The sequence below is a fragment of the Phalaenopsis equestris genome, unplaced genomic scaffold (genome assembly GCF_001263595.1).
Source record: "Phalaenopsis equestris unplaced genomic scaffold, ASM126359v1 Scaffold001141, whole genome shotgun sequence".
NCBI classification, from domain to species: Eukaryota; Viridiplantae; Streptophyta; class Magnoliopsida; order Asparagales; family Orchidaceae; genus Phalaenopsis; species Phalaenopsis equestris.
Genome location: NW_018165580.1, coordinates 37,095 through 63,216, shown reverse-complemented (window position 1 = coordinate 63,216; position 26,122 = coordinate 37,095). Strand labels below are relative to the sequence as shown.

General features: G+C 34.9%; 1 protein-coding gene across 1 annotated transcript in view; it reads right to left on the bottom strand.

Annotated features, from left to right (window-relative positions):
• Nucleotides 1–22,904: 22,904 nt before the first annotated feature.
• The window catches only part of LOC110033330, a 5,880-nt gene continuing 2,662 nt past the window's right edge, over nucleotides 22,905–26,122 (bottom strand). The window contains exon 2 of the mRNA XM_020737261.1: nucleotides 22,905–23,096. Within this exon, the coding sequence (XP_020592920.1) occupies nucleotides 22,905–23,096 (192 nt within the window). The remainder of the gene's footprint in view (nucleotides 23,097–26,122) is intronic.

Below are 26,122 nucleotides of genomic sequence, written 5' to 3'. Positions count from 1 at the left end.
TTCCCCCATCTAGTGATCGGGGAAGTGAAATCCACTATCGGTGGATGAATAATCCTTCAGAGTGTTGTGACGCTCTAGGTGGAGAACGTTGCAGTTTGGGCATTCCACAAACACCCACGTTTGGCAACTCGTGCAAAGATCATATGAAACTTTCAGTAGCATCAGCTCTGTAGTGAACTCAGACTCATCCTCTGTGGTAGGCAAGCTGGAGGAAGTCTCTCTCATGCTTGGATCATATATCTTCCCCTCAGGAATCAGGGTAAGCAAGTTTTCTGCCTCCTTCTGGTGTTTTCTTTCTTCATGTAGGAATGCTCTGTGCTTTTGACGGTTGACATTTTTGTGTTCAGTCCTTTGTAACTGTGCATCTGGCAGTCTCTCGTCATTAACAGTGACTAAAACGTTGGTCGGTGCAGTTATCATAGATGCAAGATGTCTAGTCCCCACCATCGGATCTTGCTGCATTATCAATTTCTTCCCCTTCAGTGAGGAATCCTCCTTGGTGTTGATCTTTAACAGCAACGAAAACCCCTCTTTTTGCTTGACAACCGACCATGTCCATTAGAGGACCCTCATTGTCTACATCGACTTGACTGAAGTCCACATCAAAGTCTATGATGCCACCCTGCGGTGTCCTTTCCTTGTTAAGTGCGAGATTTCAACCATCCTTGAAAGCAAAAATCAGCTTCTGTCCTGACATTTTCTCTGTAGACAACAAAAAAAACATAAGTGAGCTAAAATTTAGCAGGAACCGCTGAAATTTAGCAAGAACAAGAACAAAACAAAGTGTTTATTAGACAAAATTTTAGTTTGTATCGGTGAGAAGATCATTTTTTTATATTTACATATTATTTAATTTAGTAAAATATCAACCTTAAATGTAGAAAGGAGAAAATCGAAGCATGCAAATTCAAAAATTTTCATTCTATTGAGGTTAATTTTATTACAAAAATTTTTTACCCGGGTCACAGACGTTTAACCAAATAAATAACCTCAAATTAATCAAAATTTCAAAATTTCAATTCAAGCAATATCAAGTTACATAGTATGTCTTCAAGTATCGTCCGTTGATCGGCAACATGGGTCTCTCGCCTTGAAAATCCACTAGCTGGTAGGCTCCTCCTACGTAGACATTTTCTATGACAAATGGTCCCTCCCACGTAGGCTCAAAATTTCCACCTATCTTGCGACGTGCAAGAATAGACCTTTTGAGAACGAGAACAAAATCACCAACTTTAAACGTCCTTGAGTGGGCCAATTTGTCATGAGCTTGTACCATCCTCGCTTGGTAAAGCTCCAAATGATGTTGTGGTTCTAGTTACTTTCCTTCGAGACTTTCCAATTCTTCATGTCTGAGTTTTGCACTTTTTTTGTTGTAAGTTGATTGGTGACAACGACTCTGAGAGACAACGTCTGGACTTCTAACGGTAGTACAACCTCGAACCCGTACACAAGTGCGTATGCTGTACATTAAGTGGGTATCCTGAACGTTGCCTGGTAGGCCCACAAGGCTTCTAACAGTTTGTTATGCCGATCTCATTTATTTTCATCTAGTGTCATCTTCAAAATTTGTATCAGTGTCTTGTTGAAGGCCTCAGCTAGGTCATTTTCTATGGGATAGTAGATCATAGAGTACCTCCAATCTATCCTCTGCTGCTTGATGAAATTGTTGATTTTTTTTATCTTGAAGGTTGTCTCATTATCGGAGATTATTCTACGTGGAACTCTGAAACGGTAGACGATTTGACTTCTGAAAAGTTGAAGGACATGAAGTGTTGTAACCTCTCGTAGTGGCCCTTCCTCTACCCATTTGGAAAAGTAATCTCTGGAGAAAAGTATAAATCTTTGTCCTTTAGAGGATGGAGGGTCTATCGGATCTATTATGTCTGTGCCCCATCACTCAAATGGCTATGAGCGATGGTTGGGTGTAACACATTCGGAGGTTGGTGCAAGACCACCCCATGTACTTGGCACTAGTGGCATCTTTTGGTTGTATCCATGCAGTCGTACATCATTACCAACCAATAATATCTTAGTCTCTTGATCTTTATTTTCATCTTTGGCCCTGACTGGTGAGCGCCACACAATCCAGCATGTACTTCTTTGACAATATTTTGTGCTTCGGCTCTGCGCAAACATCGTAGCCACATCTGATCGAATGACCTTCTGTAGAGGACATCACCCACTAAAGCGTACAACATAGCTCTTCGTATGATGTGATATGCCTCAAACTTGTCCTCTGGCAGCTTTCCAGTATGAAAATACTCTATTAATGGCTTACATCAATCTTCGTTGATATCAGCAATCACAATCGTTGTTTCTTCTTCTTTTCTGAGCTTGTGTAAATTTTTAAATTCAATTCGAGATAAAACCTGCATTCCATGTATCATAATGACAATGGAACCTTCCGAGGGACATGTCAATTCTTTTGCAAGTTTTGATAGAGCGTCAGCAAAGGCATTACCTCCCCGAGGGATTTGGTAGAAAGTTTCATTGGGAATTTGCTCTAGCAGCCTCATTGCATACTGTGATATTATGCTAGCTTTGGTTTCAAAATCTTGTACTGTCTGACAACTTATTAAATGATGAGTTGTGAGTCGCCATAAATGGTAATATATGTTATATCCATCGAGATTGTCAATTTCAACCCAGAAATTAAGGCTTCATATTCTACTTCGTTGTTATTAAATGGCTTTGTTAGATGATAGGAGAATCTCAGCATGCCCTTATCTAGCGTGATGAAGATCAAAACAATTTTTGCTTTATCTGGTATAACTGCTCATGATACTTTGTCTTTTCTAGTTGACGAAGCTCCATCAAAATACACCTCCCAACATTGTGCATTGGAGAAATCCATCTGTAATACATGTTCATCTGGTAGTTCTTCATTAAGAGGGGATCTAGCTGGAATTGGGTGTGAAGCGAGAAAATCTGCTAAAATATGTCTCTTGATAACATTGAGGGGAACAAAAGTTATATCAAATTACATCAAAATCATAGACCATCTTGCTAGACGTCCAGAGAGTGTTGGTCGGGTCATCAAATATTACAACGGATTAACTTTTAAAAATAGAGTTACCTTATAAGAAAACATTTAATGTCTGAGCTTCTGGGTGGCGAAAATCAAAGCTAATCAATGCTTCTCAATAGACGGATACCTTATCTCCGTCGGTATTAGACGGTGACTCAAGTAGTTGAGTGTGTTTTCTTTATCCTCGTCATTGACTTGGGCTAAGAGGGCTCCAAGAGAGTCATCTAAGGCCGCAGTATAAAGTATTAAAGGTTTTCTTGGAATAGAGGCTGTCAAAATAGGAGGTGTCATTAAATATTGTTTAACTTCCTCAAAAGCCAGCTTGCATTTCTCTTCCCACACGAATTTGGCATCCTTCTTAAGTAATGTTGAGAAGAGCTAACTCCTACTAAGAGATTAGAAATAAACCATCTCAGATATGCCAACTTTCCTTTGAAGGAATGTAGTTGTTTGAAAGTTCTGGGAGGAGGCATTTCCAAGTAGCTTTAATCTTATCCGGGTCGATCTAGATTCCCCGATAAATCCCCGATAAAGGACAACAAATCCTAGAAATTTCCTGGAGGTAACGCCGAAAGCACACTTCAAGGGATTCATCTTAAGATCATATTATCGTAATTGTTCGAACATCCACGTAACATTCCACTTGGTTGTGAATGAGATCATAAAAAATCTTTGTCATAGCTCGTTGGTATGTCGCTCCAGTGTTCTTCAACCCAAATGGCATCACTGTGTAGCAGAAAATCCCGATAGTTGTTATGAAGGCTTTAAGTGCTGCATCTTCTGGAATCATCTTGATTGACTGTACCCTGATGATCCAACCATAAAGGAGAAAATCTCATGTGTCGAAGTAATATCCAACATCATTTTTGGGATTGACAATGAAAATTCATCCTTTGGACATGCTTTGTTCAAATCCCTGAAGTCGATACATACACAAATTTGTCCAATTTTCTTTTTAACTGGCATAATGTTAGCAAACCATGTGGGGTATGGTTTTTCCCGCACAAATTTAGCGGCTATTAACTTCTTCACCACGGCAATGACTTGCTGCTCTATTTCGAGGCACATTCTTCTCTGAGCTTGTTTTACTGGGTTCATATCTTTGTCGACCCCGAGTTTATGAACTGCAACTTCTGCTAACAGTCCTTGCATTTCATCATAACTCCATGCGAAGCAATCTTTGAATTATGTTAATAGTTTGTTCAACTCTAAAGATTCTTCATCGTTGAGTAGAGAACTTATAAATGTAGGTCGGGGCTTCTCTTCCGTCTCGAGGTTAATTTTGTTCAATTCATGAACAGTTGACTTGATTCCTTCCTCAAATTTTGGAGGGGCATTTTTGATTAGTTGATCAGTAGATTCATCTTTCACATCGAGGTAACAATCATGTAAAATTCTGAATCATCGACTGGTCTGACTGTATCAAATCCGAGTCCCTCATTCGAGTGGGGAGTTCAACTTTTAACATCGCATAATTTTTAAAAAAGTTTTAATTTATCTTTTGGCATTTGTTTTGGCAAATGTCCATGTTGAATTAACTTTTGTGCATAAGGCGAAAAGTAACCAAAAGGTAATTCCATTAATTCATTAGGATCCTCATCCAAATTTACATGATTTCCAAGATTAGTAGAAGTAGAAGCACGATAAAATTTGATCAGCTTTGAACCAGCACTACAGACCTCCTTGACCTTTAACTCTCGACCTTCTGAGGTCGAATTGGAGCAATGGTCATGACGTTCACATAGTGGTTTATTCTATCATACATTGTCTCATATTGGCTTTTCTCCACAACCCTTATTAAGTTCTAATTCCTGTCATTCATGCATTTTATTCTTATGCATTGACACTCTTGCAGATAGAAATATATTCACGATCAATTTATTTTTCTAAGATTTAAACATATAAAAGCGTTATCCATCTTTAAATTGTAAGTATTTAATTTCATATATGAAGTGGCTCCAAGTAGGATTTAGAGTTAGTAGGATTTAATAAATAAAACCCTTTACTTGATTTATTAAATTCAAATTTAATATGGTCAAAGACAAAGTTTTGACCTTAAATCCAAAATTTCATAAATCCATAAAATTTGCATTTTCTTATGCTTGGCTATGTTTAGTAATTACGATGGATAAATTCTATTGATACTTTGTTATTTAAATCCATATGTTTCAAAAGGTCCTGTTGAAATGAATCTATAAGTACACTTCCTCGTTATCAAATGATACACTTCTACGTTTACCAGGTTTGATATATGAATTAAACTTCTATACAAATTGGAGCTCTTTGATTGTAGATATTATCATCATGCATGTGATAGTAGTTAAAGATTTATGCCTATGAAAAAATATTGTGGAATGTTTACTTGCGCGACATGTATGTTCCTCACTTCATAATTTTTATGTTCTTCATCATGCATATCTATGCACACTTCTTTGTAATTATACATTGAAAAAATTCTCATACAAATTTCTTAGTTCTTCTAGAGATAAATACAATCACGGTAGTGATGTCGAGTGCCCATGAAAACCTCACACTCCAACTGCTTGCTTGTTTCACAATTTTTACATCCATACCATGCAAAAAAATATTGTGGAATGTTTACTTGGGCGACATGTATGTTCATCACTACATAATTTGTATGTCCTTCATCATGCACATCTATGCACATATCTTTGTAATCATGCAGTGAAAACATTCTCATACAAATTTCTTAGTGTGTCCTCTCAAGATAAATCCAATCATGGTTGTGATGTTGAGTGCCCATGAAAACCTCATACTGCAACTACTTGCTTATTTCACAATTTTTACATCCATACCATGCATTTGGCCTCCTATCTAGTTGGTTGTGTGTGTTTTTGTGGTAGTCTTCTGGTTGGATAGCTCTATGTGGATAGCAAGTTGTCCAACTGGTTCTCATCCATATGAATATGTTTGATCTTAAAAAACTTAAAGTTTTCTACTTCTACCTTGATCATCAAGAGATAATTTGTCATCACCTCTTCTTTGGATTCATACTGCAATTTACCTAGTTCATAAATAATTGAGAATCAGATGACGTCAATAACTATTTCACTCTTATCTCTTGGGCGAATTATGATCCATTGATCAAAGCTTCATACTTTTCTTCATTATTAACGGTGTCGAACTCGCGTTCTATAGAATGATAGAGGGTGAAACTGGTTGGGCTTATTAATATTACTCTGATTCTCTCTCCTCGGTGCTTTAAGGCTCCATCTACAAATAAGATCCAAAGTAAGTCATCAAGTGAAGATGCCAAATATTATTTGATGGGTTTAGAGAAATCAACTATTGCTTGTGCTTTATGACTGTTCTTAGTGAATAAGAAAGATAAAATTTACTGAGCTCAACTACCCATTTATGGAGACATCCTGAATGCTATAGTTTAGCTAGGACCAACTTTTAGGATGGTCGGTCATGATATGAGCATGGTTTGTTTGAAATTACATGCAAATTTTTCTCACCAAAATAATTAATGCATGACTTAGTTTCTTCATAATTGGATACCATAGTTCTACTCCCCTTAAGACTCGATTGGCATAGTAGACTGGAAATTGCTTCTCTCATTCTTCTTGAACTAACACTAAGCTAATTGCTTTGGTTATGTCTCCCAATACAACTGAAACCCTTCATAGCTTTCGAGCTCTACAACAATGGTGGTGATGTTAAGGGGTTCTTTAACTAGCGGAAGGTTTGCTCACACACCTCCATCCAAACGAAAATTTTTGTCTATCTTAACCTGATCTTAAAATAAAGCAACTAAGGCCAGAAATTTGCCCAAGCAATTTCTGTAATTCCTTGATGTTGCGAGGAGAAGGCATATCAATAATTGCTGTAATTTTTTTGGGGTTGGCTTTGATCCTTTCATGGGTTAATGGATAGTTTAGAAGTTTTTTTGAATATGGTTTCAGACATATATAATTGAATGGATTCTATTTCATGTTAATTTTTTTTAGAGTGTTGAAGGCTTCTTATAAGTTTATTATGTGTTATTTGGATGATTAACTTTTGACTTAATATATTTCTCATTTTACTTGGAAAAGATTGCATCCATAATGTACTGATAGGTCACACTTATATTCTTTTTCCTAAAGGGCATTACATTATAGCAACATACACCATTTTTATTGATGAAAGTAATCTTCTTGGCATGAGCTTCTTTTGGATCTGTTGATATCCACAGAAAGCATCCAAGAAGCTCATGATCAAGTAGCTAACTGCCAAGTCGATGAGTGAGATTATTCATGGTAAATGTTAGCTATCCTTTTGGCAAGCCTAATCTAATATGTTGAAGTCAATGTACATTATCATTTCTCATTTAACTTTGAAACTATAACATTAGCTGCCAAATCTGGATATTACATCTCTCAGATATAGCTAGCATCCAATAGGTTCTATGCCTTCTACTGAATGAGTTCCACCAAGGTGATTACCATAGAGCAATTTTTTTTTTATTTAAAAGTTTGACTCTCGAGTCGACATCCCTATGACTATCATTATTGATAGTTATTCCTGTCATCTCTTTAGTCGATAAAGCAAACATGCCACGCTATGCACCTAAGAGAGTTGTTAGATCATCTTTGAATCCTGAATCAAAAGTACCACCTCGTTCAAAAACTATACCTGTAACTTCCTCGATAGTAGTGATCTCTTTGATTGCCTCGTTGGTCTTCAGTCTGCTAGGGTGCTAAGTTTCCAGCTCCATAACTTTTTGTTACGCCCTAGTTATTCACTGCTTTTGGATAGAGCAGGTACTAGATTGCTTTAGCTTGCCTCTAATAATCATCCCTTCCCAATCTCTTAGAAATTTTATTGATTTGAGGAGTAGACGACCAAAAATGACATTATATGTCATTGGAGAGTGGACTACAATAAATTCGGCCTTGTCAGTAAATTGCAATCTCTTAGAAATTTTATTGATTTGAGGAGTAGAAGACCAAAAATGACATTATATGTCATCGGAGAGTGGACTACAATAAATTCGGCCTTGTCATTAAATTTCTTATCCTCCTTGACTCAAGTGATATTATGGTACCTTGACTCATCTTTTAAGAAATAGATTTGAATAAGATATTAAACAAACTCCTTTCAATGAGGATTCTATCAATTTATTAATTATTGATTCGAGCAATGATCATAATTGCATCATGATAGAGATCACATAATGGGCAGGTCTTCAGATGTGAAGATGATAGGCAACTAGTGGGAGACTTGCTATTGAGACGAGGTAGCTAAGCACGTCACTCTGGAATGAAGCCTCTTGAGCCAAACTTGACTGTATGCTTCAGTGCCATCCCAACTAAGTATCACTAGAATGATGCCCACAGTGTGGATTTTCTGGGCACTAGTAGGTTCATTGCAAGACACTTTGGCTAAGGCTTTCCATTATCTTTGGTTCATATCTCTAGGGACTATAAACTCATTTAGCTTCCCTTTCTTGATCAACTCTTCAATCAAGCTCCAATGGTGGCAATATTCCGCAATATTATGACTGTGATCTTGATGGTGGGCACAATAACTCTATGGGTTGCACAAATATTCTCTTGCCTTTAAGGGTACAATCTTGAGAAAGGACTTTTCATTTTGAATGGCCTATATGATCTCAACCATGGAGACTCTTTGAGTAGTATGTTGTGGAGTGTTTCTTGATAAAAGATTTGATCCTCTAGTGGGCAATCTTTCTTTTATTGAGCATGAATTTTTATTCTAAATGGTCATGGATGTTGTTCTCCAAACATCAGCCTTATGATTGGCCATTACAAGATGAGATGTTCCTCTAACGACTTGGTGGAAATTATTTATTGATGAGCAGCTCCCAATGTGGTCAGCATGTGTGGAGATAGCTGGTGAATTGTACTTATTTATCGATGTACTTCTTTATCGATGTATGACTATTAGCAAATTCTAACTCAACTGAGGTCTATGGATGTTGCTAGACTAAGGCATCACAAAATTGGCCTTGTCTCAATCCATGTGCCAAGGTGACATAAGTGATTATGGGCTCCAGGTCTCGCACCTCCAAAATTTCTTTTTAGAAACAAGTCATGAGGCTTGTAGGGTTTCCATAGGATCACGACAAACCTGTTGTAGCATTTACAAGCACTTTTTAGACTTCCACACATTGGTGAGCGGAGCTATAAACATCTGCTTGAAGTCTATGAAGGTACTCATAGTGTTAAGTTGTTGAACCACCTTAGTGCTGAATCTTTTAGTGTTATGAAGAACATTCATCGCTTGACATCATTGTTGATCTTTAATAGGTGAACGATGGATTCAAATGAGGAAATGTGGTTTGAAGGGTCTGATTGCCCTCGATAATGCTCCAAGGATGGGATCTTGAAGCACTCAAAAACTTCAGCTTTGGATATTTTCTTAGTAGAAACACTCTTCAATATATATAATCAGAGGGTTTTTGTCCTTTTGCTATCATGATCAGATGGGTCTAAACTTGTCGTTTCCTATTAGTATTAATCGTCCTCATCTACCATAGCTGGTGTAATAGCTCATCATATATGTTAGACAATAATAATAATAAAACTCCTTTCACCTTTTTTTCTTTCTTTTTCTCTTCTCCTTGTATTTTGTTTGGTTTCTTTAATGAATTGGAGCTATGCTCCTTATATAATATATATATATATATATATATATATATATAATAATAATAATAAACTATCTTAAATTGTTAGTCACTATCTGTAAGGATCATGGTATGGTAAAGTTGCTCTATTGAAAATATCCATGTGTAGAACACGATTCTTTGCTCTTGATTTTTGTATGTTTTGCCTTTTGATTGAATTAGATAAAGTTATCAACATAAAATTTGTACATAATTTTATTACAAAATAAAAAAATAGTGATAAAAACAATGATAAAGTTAACAGTGTCATTGCTGGTCCCAAGCCTGGATGTGAAATGTGGAGGGTTGCGTTTGATAGTCGACAGCCAGTGTAAAACTTATTGGATGCAATGCAGAAAACAGATTCATGTAGCCGACCCCACGAAGTGGGATTAAGGCTTTGTTGTTGTTGTTGTATAAAAAAATAGTGATATTGGATAATGAATAAGAAATTTATGATCAAAATACTTTTGAAAGGTTATTGTTTCATAAAAAAATTGTTAGACTTTTAATTTTATTCTTGTTTGTCTTAAATTTTTTGTTATCCTACTGACTGAATTGGACAACATCATCAATACGAAATTTATGGAGAATTACTTTAGCTTTCCAAGATATATAAAAAACATAAGATGGAATCAAATAAGAAAGTTTGGATTGAATTATTGGAAGTTGGTCATATTAACAAAAATTGTCAACTTAGAATGTTAAGTATGATTATGTAAGATTATGTTAATTAAAAATAGATAGATAAAACTTCTGATATGTTTATTCTCTTATGTGCACTCGTATAATTTCATAATATATGGTTGTTGTAAGATAAACTAAAGAGAGCATAGCGAGAGCATGGAGAAAGCAGTCATGAACCCTTATGATTGGTTGGAGTAGGCAGCAAGCAAAGGGTTAAGGGAACGGGTTTCGTTGTGCATTTTTCTTTAAAAACTCACTAAGTAAAATATGGTTTAGTGTTTGGTAGGAGAGGAGGACTAGAAAGCTAGGGTTTCATTTTAGCTTGTTGGTGAAGATAATTTTCTAAGGATTTTTTACTTTCCAAAAGGTAAGATACCCTTTACTTGTCTTAGAATTCATTGACATTTAATTTTGTGTGATTTTTTAATCATGATTTGAGATAGATATTAGCTTCACATGGTATTCTATTCATGGTTTATAGAAATTCTTTTTGATGTTGATAACAAGCTTCATCTATTGAATTAGTTTTAAATTTTACATGAAATTTAAATTCATTATTCCATATCCATATTTTCTTAAAAACTGATTAATTTCATTTATAAATTTTTTTCTAAAATATTTTATATTTGCATAATAAATAATAAATTTATAATTTACTTTTTAAATTAATTGGAGTGCTTGGACTACTATGCGAGCAAATTGCTACTAAATGAAAAATTCAAATTTTATGGAATTTTTAATATTGTAAATTCAGGGCATATTAGGATTCTCATGAAACCCTGATTTAAATTATTATTTTTTCATTATTTTTATGACATTACTATTAAAATCAATAATTAATATAAATTTATGCGTTAAAATACATTATTATATGCACGTTATTCTACATAGAATGCTTGCATGTTAAAAGGTCTATTTTAGATTAACCATTTTACGCTTGCATCATATTTAAAGTAAATATGAGTCATCCAGTATGATCATAATATTATAACTAAGTTTTAGTATTTAAATTTTGATTTATAAAAATATTATTTTGAGTAATAAATAGTAGACATGGAAGCCATGCCTCAATAATAACTTATTCATTGTGTGTAATGGTACACAAAGCTTTGAATTTATGTACATATGAAATGAAGAATATTATATACTGAATTTTTGAAGTGCATGTAAAATGAAAGGACTAAATAAATGATCCATACCTGTGTAGATTTCAAGATACTTTGTAAGAGGCAAATTGATGAGTTTGTCTACATGATTGAAAGAAAACACATGAGGTTGATTTTCTATATGGTGTAAAGGGGCATGGATGACTGACTGTACACGAGTTTAGAAAATATGTATACATGATACATGATGATTATGATGTGACGGACAATAAGATGACAATCCTATACATGATGAAGAAGACCAATTGTGCTACTCAGACTATAAAATGAAAAGTCATTATAATGCAAGATAGTCGGTCCAATCATTTATTTAAATGATATAATTGTTGCATTTTGGCATAATAAAAAGTAAGTATTTTAACATATGCACATGACCATTAGAATGTGAAATACTTATGAATTTAGACTTTGTAATATGTCTTCAAGTATGATCGTAATGTGCACCGTAAAAATTATGAAGAAAGTGATTGATACTCTTCTTCATGATTCACATTATATCTCTTCCATCTTGTTTCCTTTGAATGTGATGAACCTTTAGTTTGGTTTTTGGTAACCTACTAAGCTTTGTGCTTAACATTGTTGTACCTACTTGTGCTTATTTTAGGTAAAAAAAAGGACTTCATGGAATGAAGCTACTAGACAACTTACTAGCATAAGTAGTATACATACGCATATGTTTGATACTTTTAGATAATGGTGGATATATGTATGTTGTTCCTTTTAGCAATGATGATATACTTAAGTGTGTAAGATGATGTAAAATCCTATAATTGTGTAATTATGGTTTGTGTGAATGAAGAATTTTTTATATATTTCTTGTATTCTTATGTATAGATTATGGCTCTGTTTACTGATTTGATGAATCATGAGTGTTGGAGGGATAATTATGTGTTAAGAAAATGATAATATAATTATTTAACATATGTATAAGGGAAGAAAATTGTATCCAGTCATCTGCTGCATTACACAATTTGTACTTTATATTACATATGGATTATATAGATTGGGTTGTGACAACTCGTGAGGGAGTCCCTCACATGCTGATGGCGAATTTCCTTCTCGATCACAATAGGGGTAGAGATTGTGGTAGTGCTTAATATGCTACTGCTGGAGCCTAAGTTTATGTAATCATATTTTTGATTTTCTCTTTCAACTTATATGAAGACTTTTGGTGAAGGATTGAAGTGATTTTGAGTTCAATTGGAAGCTCAATTTGAAGGATTTTGAGATTTTGGTCAATTTAGGAAAGTTGGGCTAGACTTGGGTCTAGATTGGGCTAAGGTTAGGCTAAGTCCAAATTGATGGTTGAGAATAGCCTATGGGAATGTCATGAAGAGTTTTCAACATCAATTGGGTGCCATATTGAGGTTAAGGCAATCCATTTGGTGGAACGAGGAGGTATGGCCAATTTGGGGAAAATTTGGGGATTTTTGGAATTAGGTCAAATTTGGTGTGTAGGATTGTTATGAAGAGTTTAGGATTCAAATTGGAGCAATTTGAGTAGGCTACAAGGTTGTATTAAGTGAGATTAATTCATAGGTCTAAAATTGGGGTTTGGCTTAGATCAAAATTGAGCTCAAATCATGGGTTAATTAGGCTTGGACTTGGTTTGGATTGGTCATATGAAAGGTGAATTTGAATTTAGAATTGAAATTGAAGAAAATTTGAGCCAAATTGATGGACATTTGAGGTGAATTTGGGGAAATTGGGCATATAAGGATAATTTGTGGGTTTTGGTCAAAATGGTCAAATTGGCCAAATTGTGTTCAATTAGAGGGTCCAAATTGGCTTTGGAGACATATGGAGTGATCTTGGAGGTTTTGGGAAAGTGTTGGGTGCCAAGGGTATTTTTGTGATTTTGGCAATTTTGGGGGTTTTTTGGTAAATTCGGAATTTTTGGGTGTTTTTGGGTAATTTGGGTATTTTGAAATGGTTTGAAATGATTATTGAACAAGTTTGTGTATTTTGGGTGAATTGGGAATTTTGGTCAAATTTAGGGTTTCAATGGCATTTAGGTAATTTGGGTAGATTTGGGGGGGCAAAAGGCCAAGTTGGAAATTTTGGTAGAATTGGGGTGTCAACCACCCTATATGAGCTATGGGCCAATGAAATCCTCATATGGGTCCTCTATGTACTGGTCTTAGCTAAACTCTAGCCAAGGGCTAATGGGTTTACGGGATCAACTACATGAGTCTCCCAAAAGATCAAGGGATCAAAGTCAACAATTTTGGGTTTAGGGTTGTGAGTGGATATAGGTGATAGCAAGTGCAGGTGAGTGAACTAGCTTCAAATCAACACTCAGGGTCAACCATAAGGTCAAGCAGTCCTATGGGAACTCTCCTTGAGCTCCCCCATAGTGACCACACCTACTAAGTGTTAGAGGGCCAATATGTGAAACTTCAAGTTGAGCAAAAAGAAGTTTAGAGTTTCTAATGGTGAGGGTTCATTTCTAATTTTCTAGGAATAGTCAACAGGAAATTCCTATGGCTAGACCCTAAGCCACGAAAGAGGGAAAATTAAACCTTAACCAAAAGTGAGGTCAACACAATTTTATTGATCTCAATGTCACGATGGAATATGGACTTAGGATTAGAGAAAATCAAAGTAATAAATTTAAGTACAAAAGCAAAATCAAACAATCAGAAAAGCACACAAAAATTTTACATATAAAAATCCAAAAGAAATAACCATGGAGCCATCACCACAAATTCATTATGAAAATCAGATGGTTTTACAAGGGACAAGCACAAGTTACTTCTCTACACTCACTTGAAGAGGCATACAGGGCGCTCCACAATCTTCCTTCTCTGATCTGGCACAAACAAGACAGCCGAGATCCCAGAAATTCTCCTTTCAAACCCTCCTCTTCTTCACCAAAAACTTGTTGAAGAACATCCGAGGAAGATCAAAGATACGTCGTTCAAAATTTGTTTTAAATAAAAAAAAATCATACTAATTACTCCAAGCGTACAAGCACCGAAACTAGGCATAAAAGCGCCTATCTCTTGAGAAGTAGAATCGCAAAGTCGCCCCCTTCTATGTTGAGTGCCAAAAAATGAGTGCAAAAGCGCCCATATGGGGCGCAAAGGCTCTCCCTCCAAAAGCAACACCTATATGGTAGGCACTTGAGCGCCTAAGCCTAGCACTTAAACACTGGGTTCTTGGTCTTCCATAGATGTTTTAGCTCCACAATACTAACATCAAGATCCTCGGTGACTGTGACTTGCATTAAACTAGGGGAACTAGAGAACAAATAAAAAAAGTGATGACAGAACATATATAATCATTGAAAATGAACAGGCAATAACATAAGATGTCTGATCGATAAAAACAATCCCACGGTAACAATAGATGTCCGTTCGACAAAAATAATCTGGCAACAACACAAGATGTTTAATAAGTAAAACAACCAAGAAAGGTTGTCTCATAACGAAGCACTAGAATTTCTTTCTCCTAGCTTGATAAATACATAATCTCAGAGGTGGTTCCCTCTCTTAAGCACAAAACCAAAATCATCATGGGGGTAAGCCTCGATGGTTACCCTCACAAAGGTAGCGACAAGATCTGCACCTGGTGAAGGGTGAGGCCTGGTCAAAATGCCTACCTAGTCAAACGTAAGGGATAAGATAAAAGGGTAAGACTTGGACTGAGCAGCCAACACAAACTAGAGATGGTAATAACATCACGTCTAAAAATTTCACCAATCATCACACCCCTTACAATTACCGATAAAAAGAAAATGTGAAGCTACATAGGGTAAAAAAGTAGGTAAAACAATCAAAGTAATTCCTCATTTGATATGAAAAAATTTATAGAAGTTTTTTTATGTCGACCCTTTTTGCAATGGTTGTCATTCGAGGTCGATAAAATAAATAGAAAATTTTCTTATGTTCTATAAAAATAAAAAAAAGAAAGACTAAAGAATGGCCAACCCACCATCACTACCATCTCCATCGATTGCTCTTGCAGATTCCTTACTGTACTCTGTTGGGCAGAAAGAATGGTGGGCAGTTGCTCCAGATCAACCAACTTTGGCTGATAATTTCGTCTTTCACAATTTTGCAAACAATCGATCAAGGATATGCTCGCCTGGGGCTATTGAGACAGACCCCTGACCTACTTTTTGGTGGTCACCATTCCACCCGCCGCCTATTTCAATATTTTATTTCCCTACACCAGAGCCACAATGCTCTCTACGTATTCTTTAATTTACCTCATCTTACTATGAATGGAGAACTTTAGCCACCTCTCTGCCTTGTAGGCTCTTATTTCAACCTCCCTCTACTATGTGGTCACTTCTTTCATCAATTTCTCAACAATCACCTTCTTCTCTTCCCTTGGTCTGGTAGTGGGCACCGACAGCTCCATTAAATGTAATCGATCCCTAAGTCTGATTGAAATCTGCTCCTTTCAAATTCTTTAGCAATTGATCGAATGATTCGGATCAAATGACCTCCACTATGAGCCATGAATAATTCACCTTCGCCGGTGCATCCATATTTCAGTCTCTCTCAGATCCAGCAGGAGAAAATTCCAAGTCAAACTTAACCAACATTAGAACTCTTCCCCATGGATGAAACCCACCTAGGGGAGCACCCTTTCATTTATGTCAATGGGGAGGGGGCAGGGACATGTCTTCAAGAGGGGTCTTCCCCTCTCGGTGCCAAGAACACCATCTAACCAGTTGAACTCTTCCTCATCATCGACATCAACACCTTCATCAACCTCAGAACCAGAATCCAACTATATAGGCGAGGGACGACTCATTAGGCCTCTTAATTGAATGTTTATATAGGAGATGCTAAGCAATCAAATTTCTTTATCACTATCAACTGGGGGCATCCCCTTTGTTCTCCTTAAAGAAACTGGGAATCTCTTGGGATTCCTCCCTGCGAGCTCCTGAGGTTCTAGCACCATACGGAAAACCACTCAAACCACCATAACTCCTTAAAACATGAGAAATAGTTAAGTGATTTTGAACGACAGAAAAGAATAAATTGCATACCTTCCATCAAATATTGGGCAACTTTCACCCTCAACTTCCTCTCAGCCACCTTTGCAGTAGTCTCTGCCCTCCATATGGCCTCATAAGGATCGTAAGTTTCCCACAAGCTATTGGCCATGACATCAAATTTATCACTTCACAAGGACTTGTTTAGAACGTGAGCATCCAGACACTGGCGTGATAACAGCTCTAGGCCCCCAATCATATACCATACTCCCACAATAAGTCTGACAGTTACGTCACCTTTTTGGGGAGCATGCGACGGGTTGGACACCAAACCCCCATCCTCCTTGATAGGAGCTGACTAGGAACTTACTCTTCCAGTATTTGAATTTGTTCTCTAGTCCCATGAGGCAAAGTTGTGCACCCAATGAGAACATGGGGTTGTCTTCTCAGCTAATATTGAAGTTGAAAAAGTAAGAGAAAAGATCAACCAACCACGGGGTGGACATTCATCGGAGGAAAACCACAAACGTCATCATGGTGTCAATGGAGTTCGACATCACTTACGAGGGAATGACACCATATCAATTAAGAATTGGGCTCAGCTCCTGACAAAAAAGGTAGAAACAACACATATTTGGACTGATCTTTGTAAAAACCTATGTCCCTATCATAATTATCAGTTGTCCAATCGTTACTTCCAACCGGCATGAACATCACAGTTTTTCCATAAACATAAAAACCCCAAAAGCTCACCACTTGGTGAACTGACAAGATAGAAGTTTTCTCGGAAGAAATTATGCCAAAAAGCTATTGAGAATACATGGGTGTCATGGGAAGCTGAGAAAGACAACCAACAGAAAGAAAGCTCATAAAGTGTTCATGTGAGGATTTCATAAATTGAGCTCTATTTATTGGATAGGAATGAAAGTCAAACTACTTCAAAAAAAGATGATGTCACTTACCCCAAAAAGAATCAAATAAAACATACAAATCAAGATAGAGTAATTTAAATTTTTATTTATCAAATTAAAAAATATTTACATTTCATCACTAGACAACTACTCGAGAAAATACTTTATGAAATTATTAGCGATCACTTCAACAAAAATAAACCCTCGTTGAAGTGGCAACTTGCATATATGTTCTCCCCCTAATCTAAACCTGTTTATTCTTTCTATTTCAGACTACACCCGAACGGTCGGAGATGCCTCCCAGATAGCAAGAAGCTCAGCCTTGAGGGATGAATCGTCTTCACAGAGGATGGCCTCATGAGTACACATGGCTATCACAACCTCCAACTTATCCAGCCAGTGAACTTGATTGATTCACAGGTGCATCTCCTCGGCTTAAGGGAATCTAACCACCTAATGGAAGGAATCTTCTATCTCATGAAGCCGAAGCCCATTTGAATCGAAAGGCTTTAACATAATGGTTCCCTCTGCTCGAACTTCTCTTGGAACATTCAGGCAGCCACCTCCAGCCTCGACCTGACATGAGGTGCTCTCAGCAGTGCATTGCTTCACCGCAACTTTGGTGACCACATCCACACCCATCACCAAAAAAAAACCGATGATAGCCCCTCCAGTGATCATATCATCGACCTCAAACAACAATATAAAGATATATTTTAAAAATGCTAAATGCACACAATAGGCATCCTCCATACACACTATTCCCACTCAAAGGTAATAACAGAGAATCCTTCATCATCAATCGTTCGCCCTTCAAATGGTTGAGAAAGGTCAACAACACCCAATGCGATGAGTGGCACCAAGGTATTAAGAGCAACTTACAAAGTTCCCCCAGCAATCTGTGCCACTCCAGGAGCATAGCAATGAACTAAAGCCAATGAGTCCACTAATTGTTCCAGCTAAAGGCCACTCATTTCTACCTTAGGAGCCGCTTCCAAACAACTATCTTCCTTTTAAGGTCTTCACACGTGTGGTGTTCTTTTGACTGCAACTCCTCTCTAGTATGTCCAATGGGAGAATCTAAGGATCCAACTTGATCCTCTGAGTCAGACTCAATTGTTTTCTTACCACTACCTACCACTTGCTCCCCCTCCAGCCTAGAGCTATCCCCTTACATCAGACCCTTGAAGTCCATATGATAGGTGATATTTTTGAACTTCCCAGCCTTAGATGTTAATTAATTTAACCATTCTGATGGAAAGAACTTGAATAGATCGAGCAAAGAAACTAAATAAAAATGGAAAGAAATGTGCCCCTCACCCAGTATTTAAGGAAATAACGAGCACAGAATTCTCAAAAGCAAATTATTGCATCATTAAGTAATCATAAATACTATGATTTTTGTATTAAATTCTCTTGTTATTATCACAAATAGTTTTTAAAAAGCAAGAGTTGAAGAACTCAATAGTACACTAAAAACTGACAGCACGAAAATCTCTAATGTCAAAGGAAGCGCAGTGAGGGACCCATCAATGACTAAAGCATGTAGCATGTGAGTCAGAATATCCACCAGCTCAATTCTATTAGAGCATAGTCCAAGGAAGATCAACCAACTACAAAATCCGATCCATCACCAAAGGCCGGTTAATAAAAAATTCAACTGACTGGCAAGTAACTTCAACTGGGTGGCAACTTAAACACGACAGAACCTGCCAAGCAGCCTCTTGTCCATCTAAAAATTACCAACTAAAGTAGGTCAAGGGGCAGAAAGAGCTGAGTCTAATGCTTATTCATTGATTTATACATTTAGACATTTATACATGTATTTAAAACTTTATTCATTTACTTTTAACAAATTACCATATAACAACCCTATTAAAACAAGGTCAAAGAAGTAATTACTCCTTTGTATCCCCTTTCCATATACATAAGAGTTCATTTCTACAATAGAAAACTAATAAATTATTTGTAAAAAGACTCCTAGAGCTTTACTTTATTGTGCAATTAAACTCTCTCTCTCTCTCTCTCTCTCATGCCCTACACTCTACCCCTTGAATGTGATCCATAGGACAAATTCAATTTTAACAAAAAAATAACTTATTATCAAAATATATTTTTTTTAAATGATAATTTCGTCTTCTTATCATTTTAAATTAGTCTAATAGTACGCTACTCATGTCTGATTTGCATTTAGCTCAAAAATTAAAATAATATTATTTTTTGCAATTTTAAGTGATGCATTAAAAACTAAATTAACATAAGTAAAAAAATAATGATTACAATAACAAATTTATCTCAAAATTTTAATCAACAAATAGCAAATACATTTAAAAAAACAAATTTTCACCAAATCCTCAATTTCTTTAAAAAAGTATAAATTTCAAATATGTTAGAATTAATAAATAATGTTAAGGAATGAGGTTTGGATTTAGTTATAAAGTTTAAATATTTATCCCATACATAGTTGCACACTTGCATGCTTAGCATGGCAATCCAGCTCTAGGAATAGTCAAAGTTCAAAATTCAGGCATGTCATACACAACTTGTTCTTTTTGCAAACCTCTATGGAGTTTACACAATCTCTTTCCTTTGCTTTTTACCATAGAGAAATTAGAGTTCCAATTTCAAGCATCAAGAAAAAATTTAATCTCCCACAAAAAATTTACCTTCTACAGAAAGCAATGTAAACCATAATGTGCAAAAGAAATAAGTAGTACACACAAAACATTAGGAGTATTTGAACATAGATTAAGACGTAATACAAAAAGTTCTCATAATCAATTTGGATTTCTGTTGGGCAAGTCTATTATGGAAGCTATACATTTATTGAGAGGTTTGATGGAGATATAACAAGAGGCTGAGGAGGGTAAAAATATGATTTTTATTGATTTAAAAAAAAAACACTTACAATAAAGTTTCAAGAGAAGTTATTTGGAGAGTTCTAAAAAAGAAATGTGTTGATATGACTTGTATTCAATTCATTAAAGATATTTTGACTAAAGTTGTTATTGTGTTCGGACAACAAATGGATTGAACAAGTATTTTCCTATTTCAATTGGATTACGTCAGGGATCAAATTTATGCCAATATATTTTTCTTTTAGTTATGGATGCACTTGCTGGACATTTACAAGAGGGTGTACCTTGGTGTATGCCTTTCACTGATGATATCCTTCTTATGGATAAAACTAGAGAAAGAGCTCAGAGTGAAATTGAATTATGAAGGTCAACATTAGAGACTTAAGGCCTTCATTTGAGTAGATCTAAAATTGAATACATGAAATGTAATTTTGTTAGTAGTAGGTCAAATGGCAGAGTTGTGACAATGAATGATCAAATCATTAATAGGAGTGAACGTTTTTGATATCTTTGGTACTTGTTTAAAAGTGATGGTGAGATGGATTGGGTTGTTTTTAGTAGAATTCTTGTTAAATGGTTGACGTGGAAAAATTCATTGGGTCTATTATGTGATAGAAAAATACCGTTCATACTTGAACAATTATATAAGATGGTGGTGAGAACTTCATTGCTTTATGTCACAGAATGATGGCCAATAAAAGAGAAGCATAAAAGTTAAACGTTCTGAGATGAAAATGCTTACGTGGATGAGTGGCTTGATACGTATTGACAAAAACAACTGTATCCATGAAAGGGTTGGTGTAGCTCTAGTGGAAAACAAGATTAGAGAGTCAACTTAGATGGATTGGCCACATTAAACATCAAACATTTCATAATCCGGTTAAGAGAGTAAAAGTTTTAGACTAGACTTATTTTAAGAAAGGTAGTTGTAAACCTAAAAAGACTTAGGCATGTTTTATAAAAAAACAATCTTAATTTAGTAGAATAAATAAAAGTATGACACTCAATATGACACAAAAGAGAAAAATGATTCATGTAGCCGTCCCTTCTTAGTGAGATAAAGCTTGTTGTTGTTTCACCAGGAATGAGCAGAATTTTGAATTTTGAATATTTCTCTATTTTTTCTCTGCACTGGCCTTGGTTACAGTAAGTCTATTTATAATGAGATATGTACAGAGTTTAGTTATGAGGGGAGGAAATTACACAACACATTTATAGTCGATCATTCCTTGATGATCCGGATTGAATGTGGTACATATAAGCTAATCAAAGGTGGAAGATTCTAGTTTGAGGTGGTCCTATGATGATTCTTTTTACATTCACCTTTATAATTTTCTATGATGTTGCAATCATGCATGCCTAATCAACTATAGAGGATTTCATTTCAAGCTAGAGACAATAAGGAGCATGAAACTAACTAGACCATATAAATAGAATCAATGTTCTAAAATTTGAAAGGAGCTGGGTAAAAACCAATCATTGCCTCACTAATTCTAATTTAAACATCTGAAAGTAGAATAGAAGTAAACCCAACACAATATAAACAAAGCTGTTAATATAAATTGTTCTTCAATGCAAAATTAAGGATGTAATATAAATTGTAATTATAATCTGAAATCAAGTAGCTCATTGAAAAAACCTCTGGCTCACTAGTTTCAATTTAAAGAATTTGAATGTAGAATTAAGCTATAAAAAAATCAATCATTTAAAAAAAATCAAAATAGTATTCAAAGACTAAGTAGTTAACACCAATTATAAACCAAGTTGCTATACAAGTAGAACTAACACAAAAAAAAAATGTTCTGAAATTCAAAACCTACCTGACATATAAAGCAAGCATTTATGAACCAAGTAGCTAAAATAAAACAAGCTTTGTACAAACCCAACGGCTAATAAAAGCAATCGGTCATATATAGTAGTTCAATACAACTGCAATTTTTCTATACATACTATAGTCTACCGATTGCACATCAGAATATTATCTACAAGTATTTCCTCCAAAATATTAAATGAACGAACATAAAAATTACGGAAAATAATAATGTAAGAGTTAATTGCATAGCGAAACTACAAATTGCAGCTCAATATCAAACAAAGAAAAGTTGGAAATTAGATACTTACAATATTTGCAACCAATATAATATTCATAAAATGTATGAAATCTGCCATACAAATTAATGTTCAAAATTAAGAATATGATAAATACCGTTATTAAAATATGAACAAACAAGTTAATGTATAAAAACCTCATTGCATAGTCCGAAGCAGTTTAGATTAGCCAATGAGGGAGGGCGAGGATTCAACGTTGCTTTTATGGGCCTTTTCCCAGTCTAAGCCAACCAAAAGATCCACCCAAGAAAACAGACAGACTAAGAAGTAAAATGGTCTAAAGTTGGAGCACTTTTTCAATCAAGAGACCTGACGGTCCGCATGGTACGCTGAAGAATAAAAATTTGCCGCGTGGAAAATGTGGGACCTGCTTGTCCACGTTATTTAAAAAAAAGAAAAAAATTCGCTGAAGCCGACCCGGCCCGATGTACGAGCCCGCGTCTATTCGAGTACCGCGTATTTTAGAATGTCGAGGAAGACGATTCGAAAATACTCTCCGGTGGTTTTTCTTCTATGTTTTTGCCGCTCGCTCTGTTAGGGTTTCACATTTCCCTCATTCGCTAGCTTGGAAGCCATGAGACGATGGCGTTTGATGATCCAGAGTATGCGCAGGCCGAAGAGAGCTCAAGAACAGTATCAGAAGAGGCTGAGAAGACATAGGTTGAGCAGCCAATGAAATCAAAGAAGCAGAGGTAGAAGAAGGAGGCGAAGGCGAAGAGGATGAAGGAGGGCATTGAAGAGGAAAACTTGTCCTAATAATTGCCATCGTTTTATTCTCAAGTTATTTATAGGTTATTAGTTTGATTATTATTGGGTTATTCTTGAGTTACTCCGAAACGTAGTACTTATTGGCAGCTATTCCATGTTATTCATGTGTTTTTTTTAAATTATTCGTAGGTTATTTATAAGTTAGGCGTATCTTATTTGCTGGTTGAACCTGGGTTATTTTTAGGTTATTTTTCAGGTTATTTGTAGGTTATTTTTCAGGTTATTTATAGGTTATTTTTCAGGTTATTCGTAGGTTATTATTGAGTTATTTTTAAGTTAACTCGTGGGTTATTTTTAGTTTATTCTCAAGTTATTCCTGGGTTATTTTTAGTGTATTGTTTTGTTAATTTTAAAGTAATGCGTAGGTTATTTTTAAATTATTTGCAGGTTTATGCGCAAGTTATTCAAAGGTTATTTCTAGGATATTTTTAGGTGATGTCATGTTATTCGCATGTTATTTGTACGTTATTTTTAGTGGATTATTTTGTTAATTCTGAAGTAATGTGTAAGTTTTTTTTTAAGTTATGAGTAGGTTATTGCTAGGTTATTCCTAGCTGATTTTGAGGATATGTTTAAGTTATTTTTAGGTTATTCTTAGGTTATTTCTGGCTGATTTTGAGGATATGTTTAAGTTATTTTTAATTAGGTTTATGCGCAGGTTATTCATAGGTTATTCCTAGGGTATTTTTAGGGTATTATGCGTATGTTATTCGTAGGTTATTTGTACGTTATTTTTAGTGTATTATTTTGTTAATTTTGAAGCAATGCTTAGGTTTTTTTTTTAAGTTATGATTAGGTTATTGCTAGGTTATTCCTTGCTGATTTTGAGGATATGTTTAAGTTATTTTTAGGTTATTCCTAGGTTATTCCTAGGTTATTTTAAGTTATTTGCATGTTTATGTGCAGGTTATTCATAGGTTATTTATAGGGTATTTTTAGGGTATTGTGCGTATGTTATTCGTAGGTTATTTGTATGTTATTTTTAGTATATTATTTTGTTAATTCTGAAGCAATGCGTAGGTTTTTTTTTAAGTTATGAGTAGGTTATTGCTAGGTTATTCCTGACTGATTTTGAGAATATGCTTAAGTTATTTTTAGGTTATTCCTAGGTTATTTCTGGGTTATTTTTAAGTTATTTGCAGGTTTATGCGCAGGTTATTCATAGGTTATTCCTAGGGTATTTTTAGGGTATTGTGTGTATGTTATTCGTAGGTTATTTGTTGATTGATGAATAAACAGTATTAATAACATGCATCTTATTCCAGTATATTGATGACTAAAAATCTTTGGTTATTCCAGTGCTAATAACATGCATCTTATTATTATAGGTTGATGAATAAACAGTCAATAAATTGTAGATGCCGACCATCAGCAGTTAGAGAGGTGTTGGATAAGGTTCGACCAATTGTTGATATGGAGATGTGGTCAACTCTGAAAAAAACGAAGCTTAATCAGTTTTTTGATCTGCCCCCCTATCCTCAAGATCACATCCTAATTATGCACATATTGAATTGTTGGGATATGAATAGATTGGCTTTTAGATTGGGGGGAAAGAGCTAAGTTTTGATGCAGACCAAGTTGTTTTGTTGATTGGCATGCCCAACAGAGGTCCTACAACAACTTGGGCTTAAAAACCCGTCAATGACGTAGATGCAAGGCGGGCAAAGAGTGAACTATTGGAGAGTTCATTTTTGTTGTCTAATTTATTATTTCCTTCCAACAATTTTAGTGTACCCATTGGGCTCTATTTATTTGCTGAGAGTGTAGATAGTTTTTCTTCATTTAATTGGGCCGCAACAGTATGTGACCACCTAATTGAGTAGGTCAATGCTTGCGCGATGAAAATAAGGATGAGTCAGCCATTGGGATACATGAACGACTTTGTTTTGCTCTAACACCTCATAATTTGTCAAATTAAATTCAAATGACTTTGAAATTTTTATCCTACCTCATTCATGGGTCAATTGAGACATCAGAGGAGGAAATGTGATTTTTCAAAATTTAATTTGATTTATATAGGTATTTAATGCAAAAATAGGATTTCTCAAAGAAAATTCCTAACTTGACCATAGTAAATTATAACCCCTTGAAATTTTTACTGGAGTTAGACCTAGATAATAGAAGCCTTTGAATCAAATTTCATAATTTTTTGATTTCTCAGTGATTTATTAGAATTATTTTAAATTTTGGGTAATTTAATAAAAATAAAATATTTTAGGTGGTGAAAATTAAGTTTTATATTTTTGAAAAATTTCTCTAAGGTCAAGGAGCTTTTTTATATTTTTGAAAAATCTCTCTAAGGTCAAGGAGCCAAGGAGCTTAGAGGAGCAAATTTTATATTTTTTTTATTTTTATTTGATTTATTGGAATTATTTTAGTGAAAACTCATTTTTTAGCCTTTTTAAAAATTATTTTTATGCTTTAAAAAATAAATATCTTTATTTAGAAAATCAAGAAAAATATTCTAATAGTTCCTAAGTAATCAGGAAGCAATTTAGAACATTACCATGAGTTTATTGTTTTTGTGAATTTTATGAATTTTAATTATTTTAAATATTTAAAATAGGCAAATAATTAAGTTTTTATTTTAAATATTATTTTATTTTTTATAAAATGTACCTAATCACAGAGAACTCAAAAAACTAAGTTTCATAATTTTTTGAGTTATATTTTGATTTTTAAAAAATCATTTAAATGTTAAGAGTGGTATTTATTTTTAAAAGTTAATTTAAGTTATTAAATGAACTCAAAATATTTTGAAACTTTTATGGTAAGTTCTCTGGATCATAAATCACAATGGAGATTAAAATCCAAGTCATTTAAATGTTTATATTTTTCAAAATTAATTATCTTAATGATTTAGTATTTGAAAAATTTAAGTTTGTTTTAAATGACTTGACCCATGAAATTATTTTCAAAGGTTTCTCTGGTCATGGTGGACTTTCCAAAATTTTCTTGGGATTTAATAACCAATATGCTAATTTTCATGATTATTTTAAGGAAATGATGT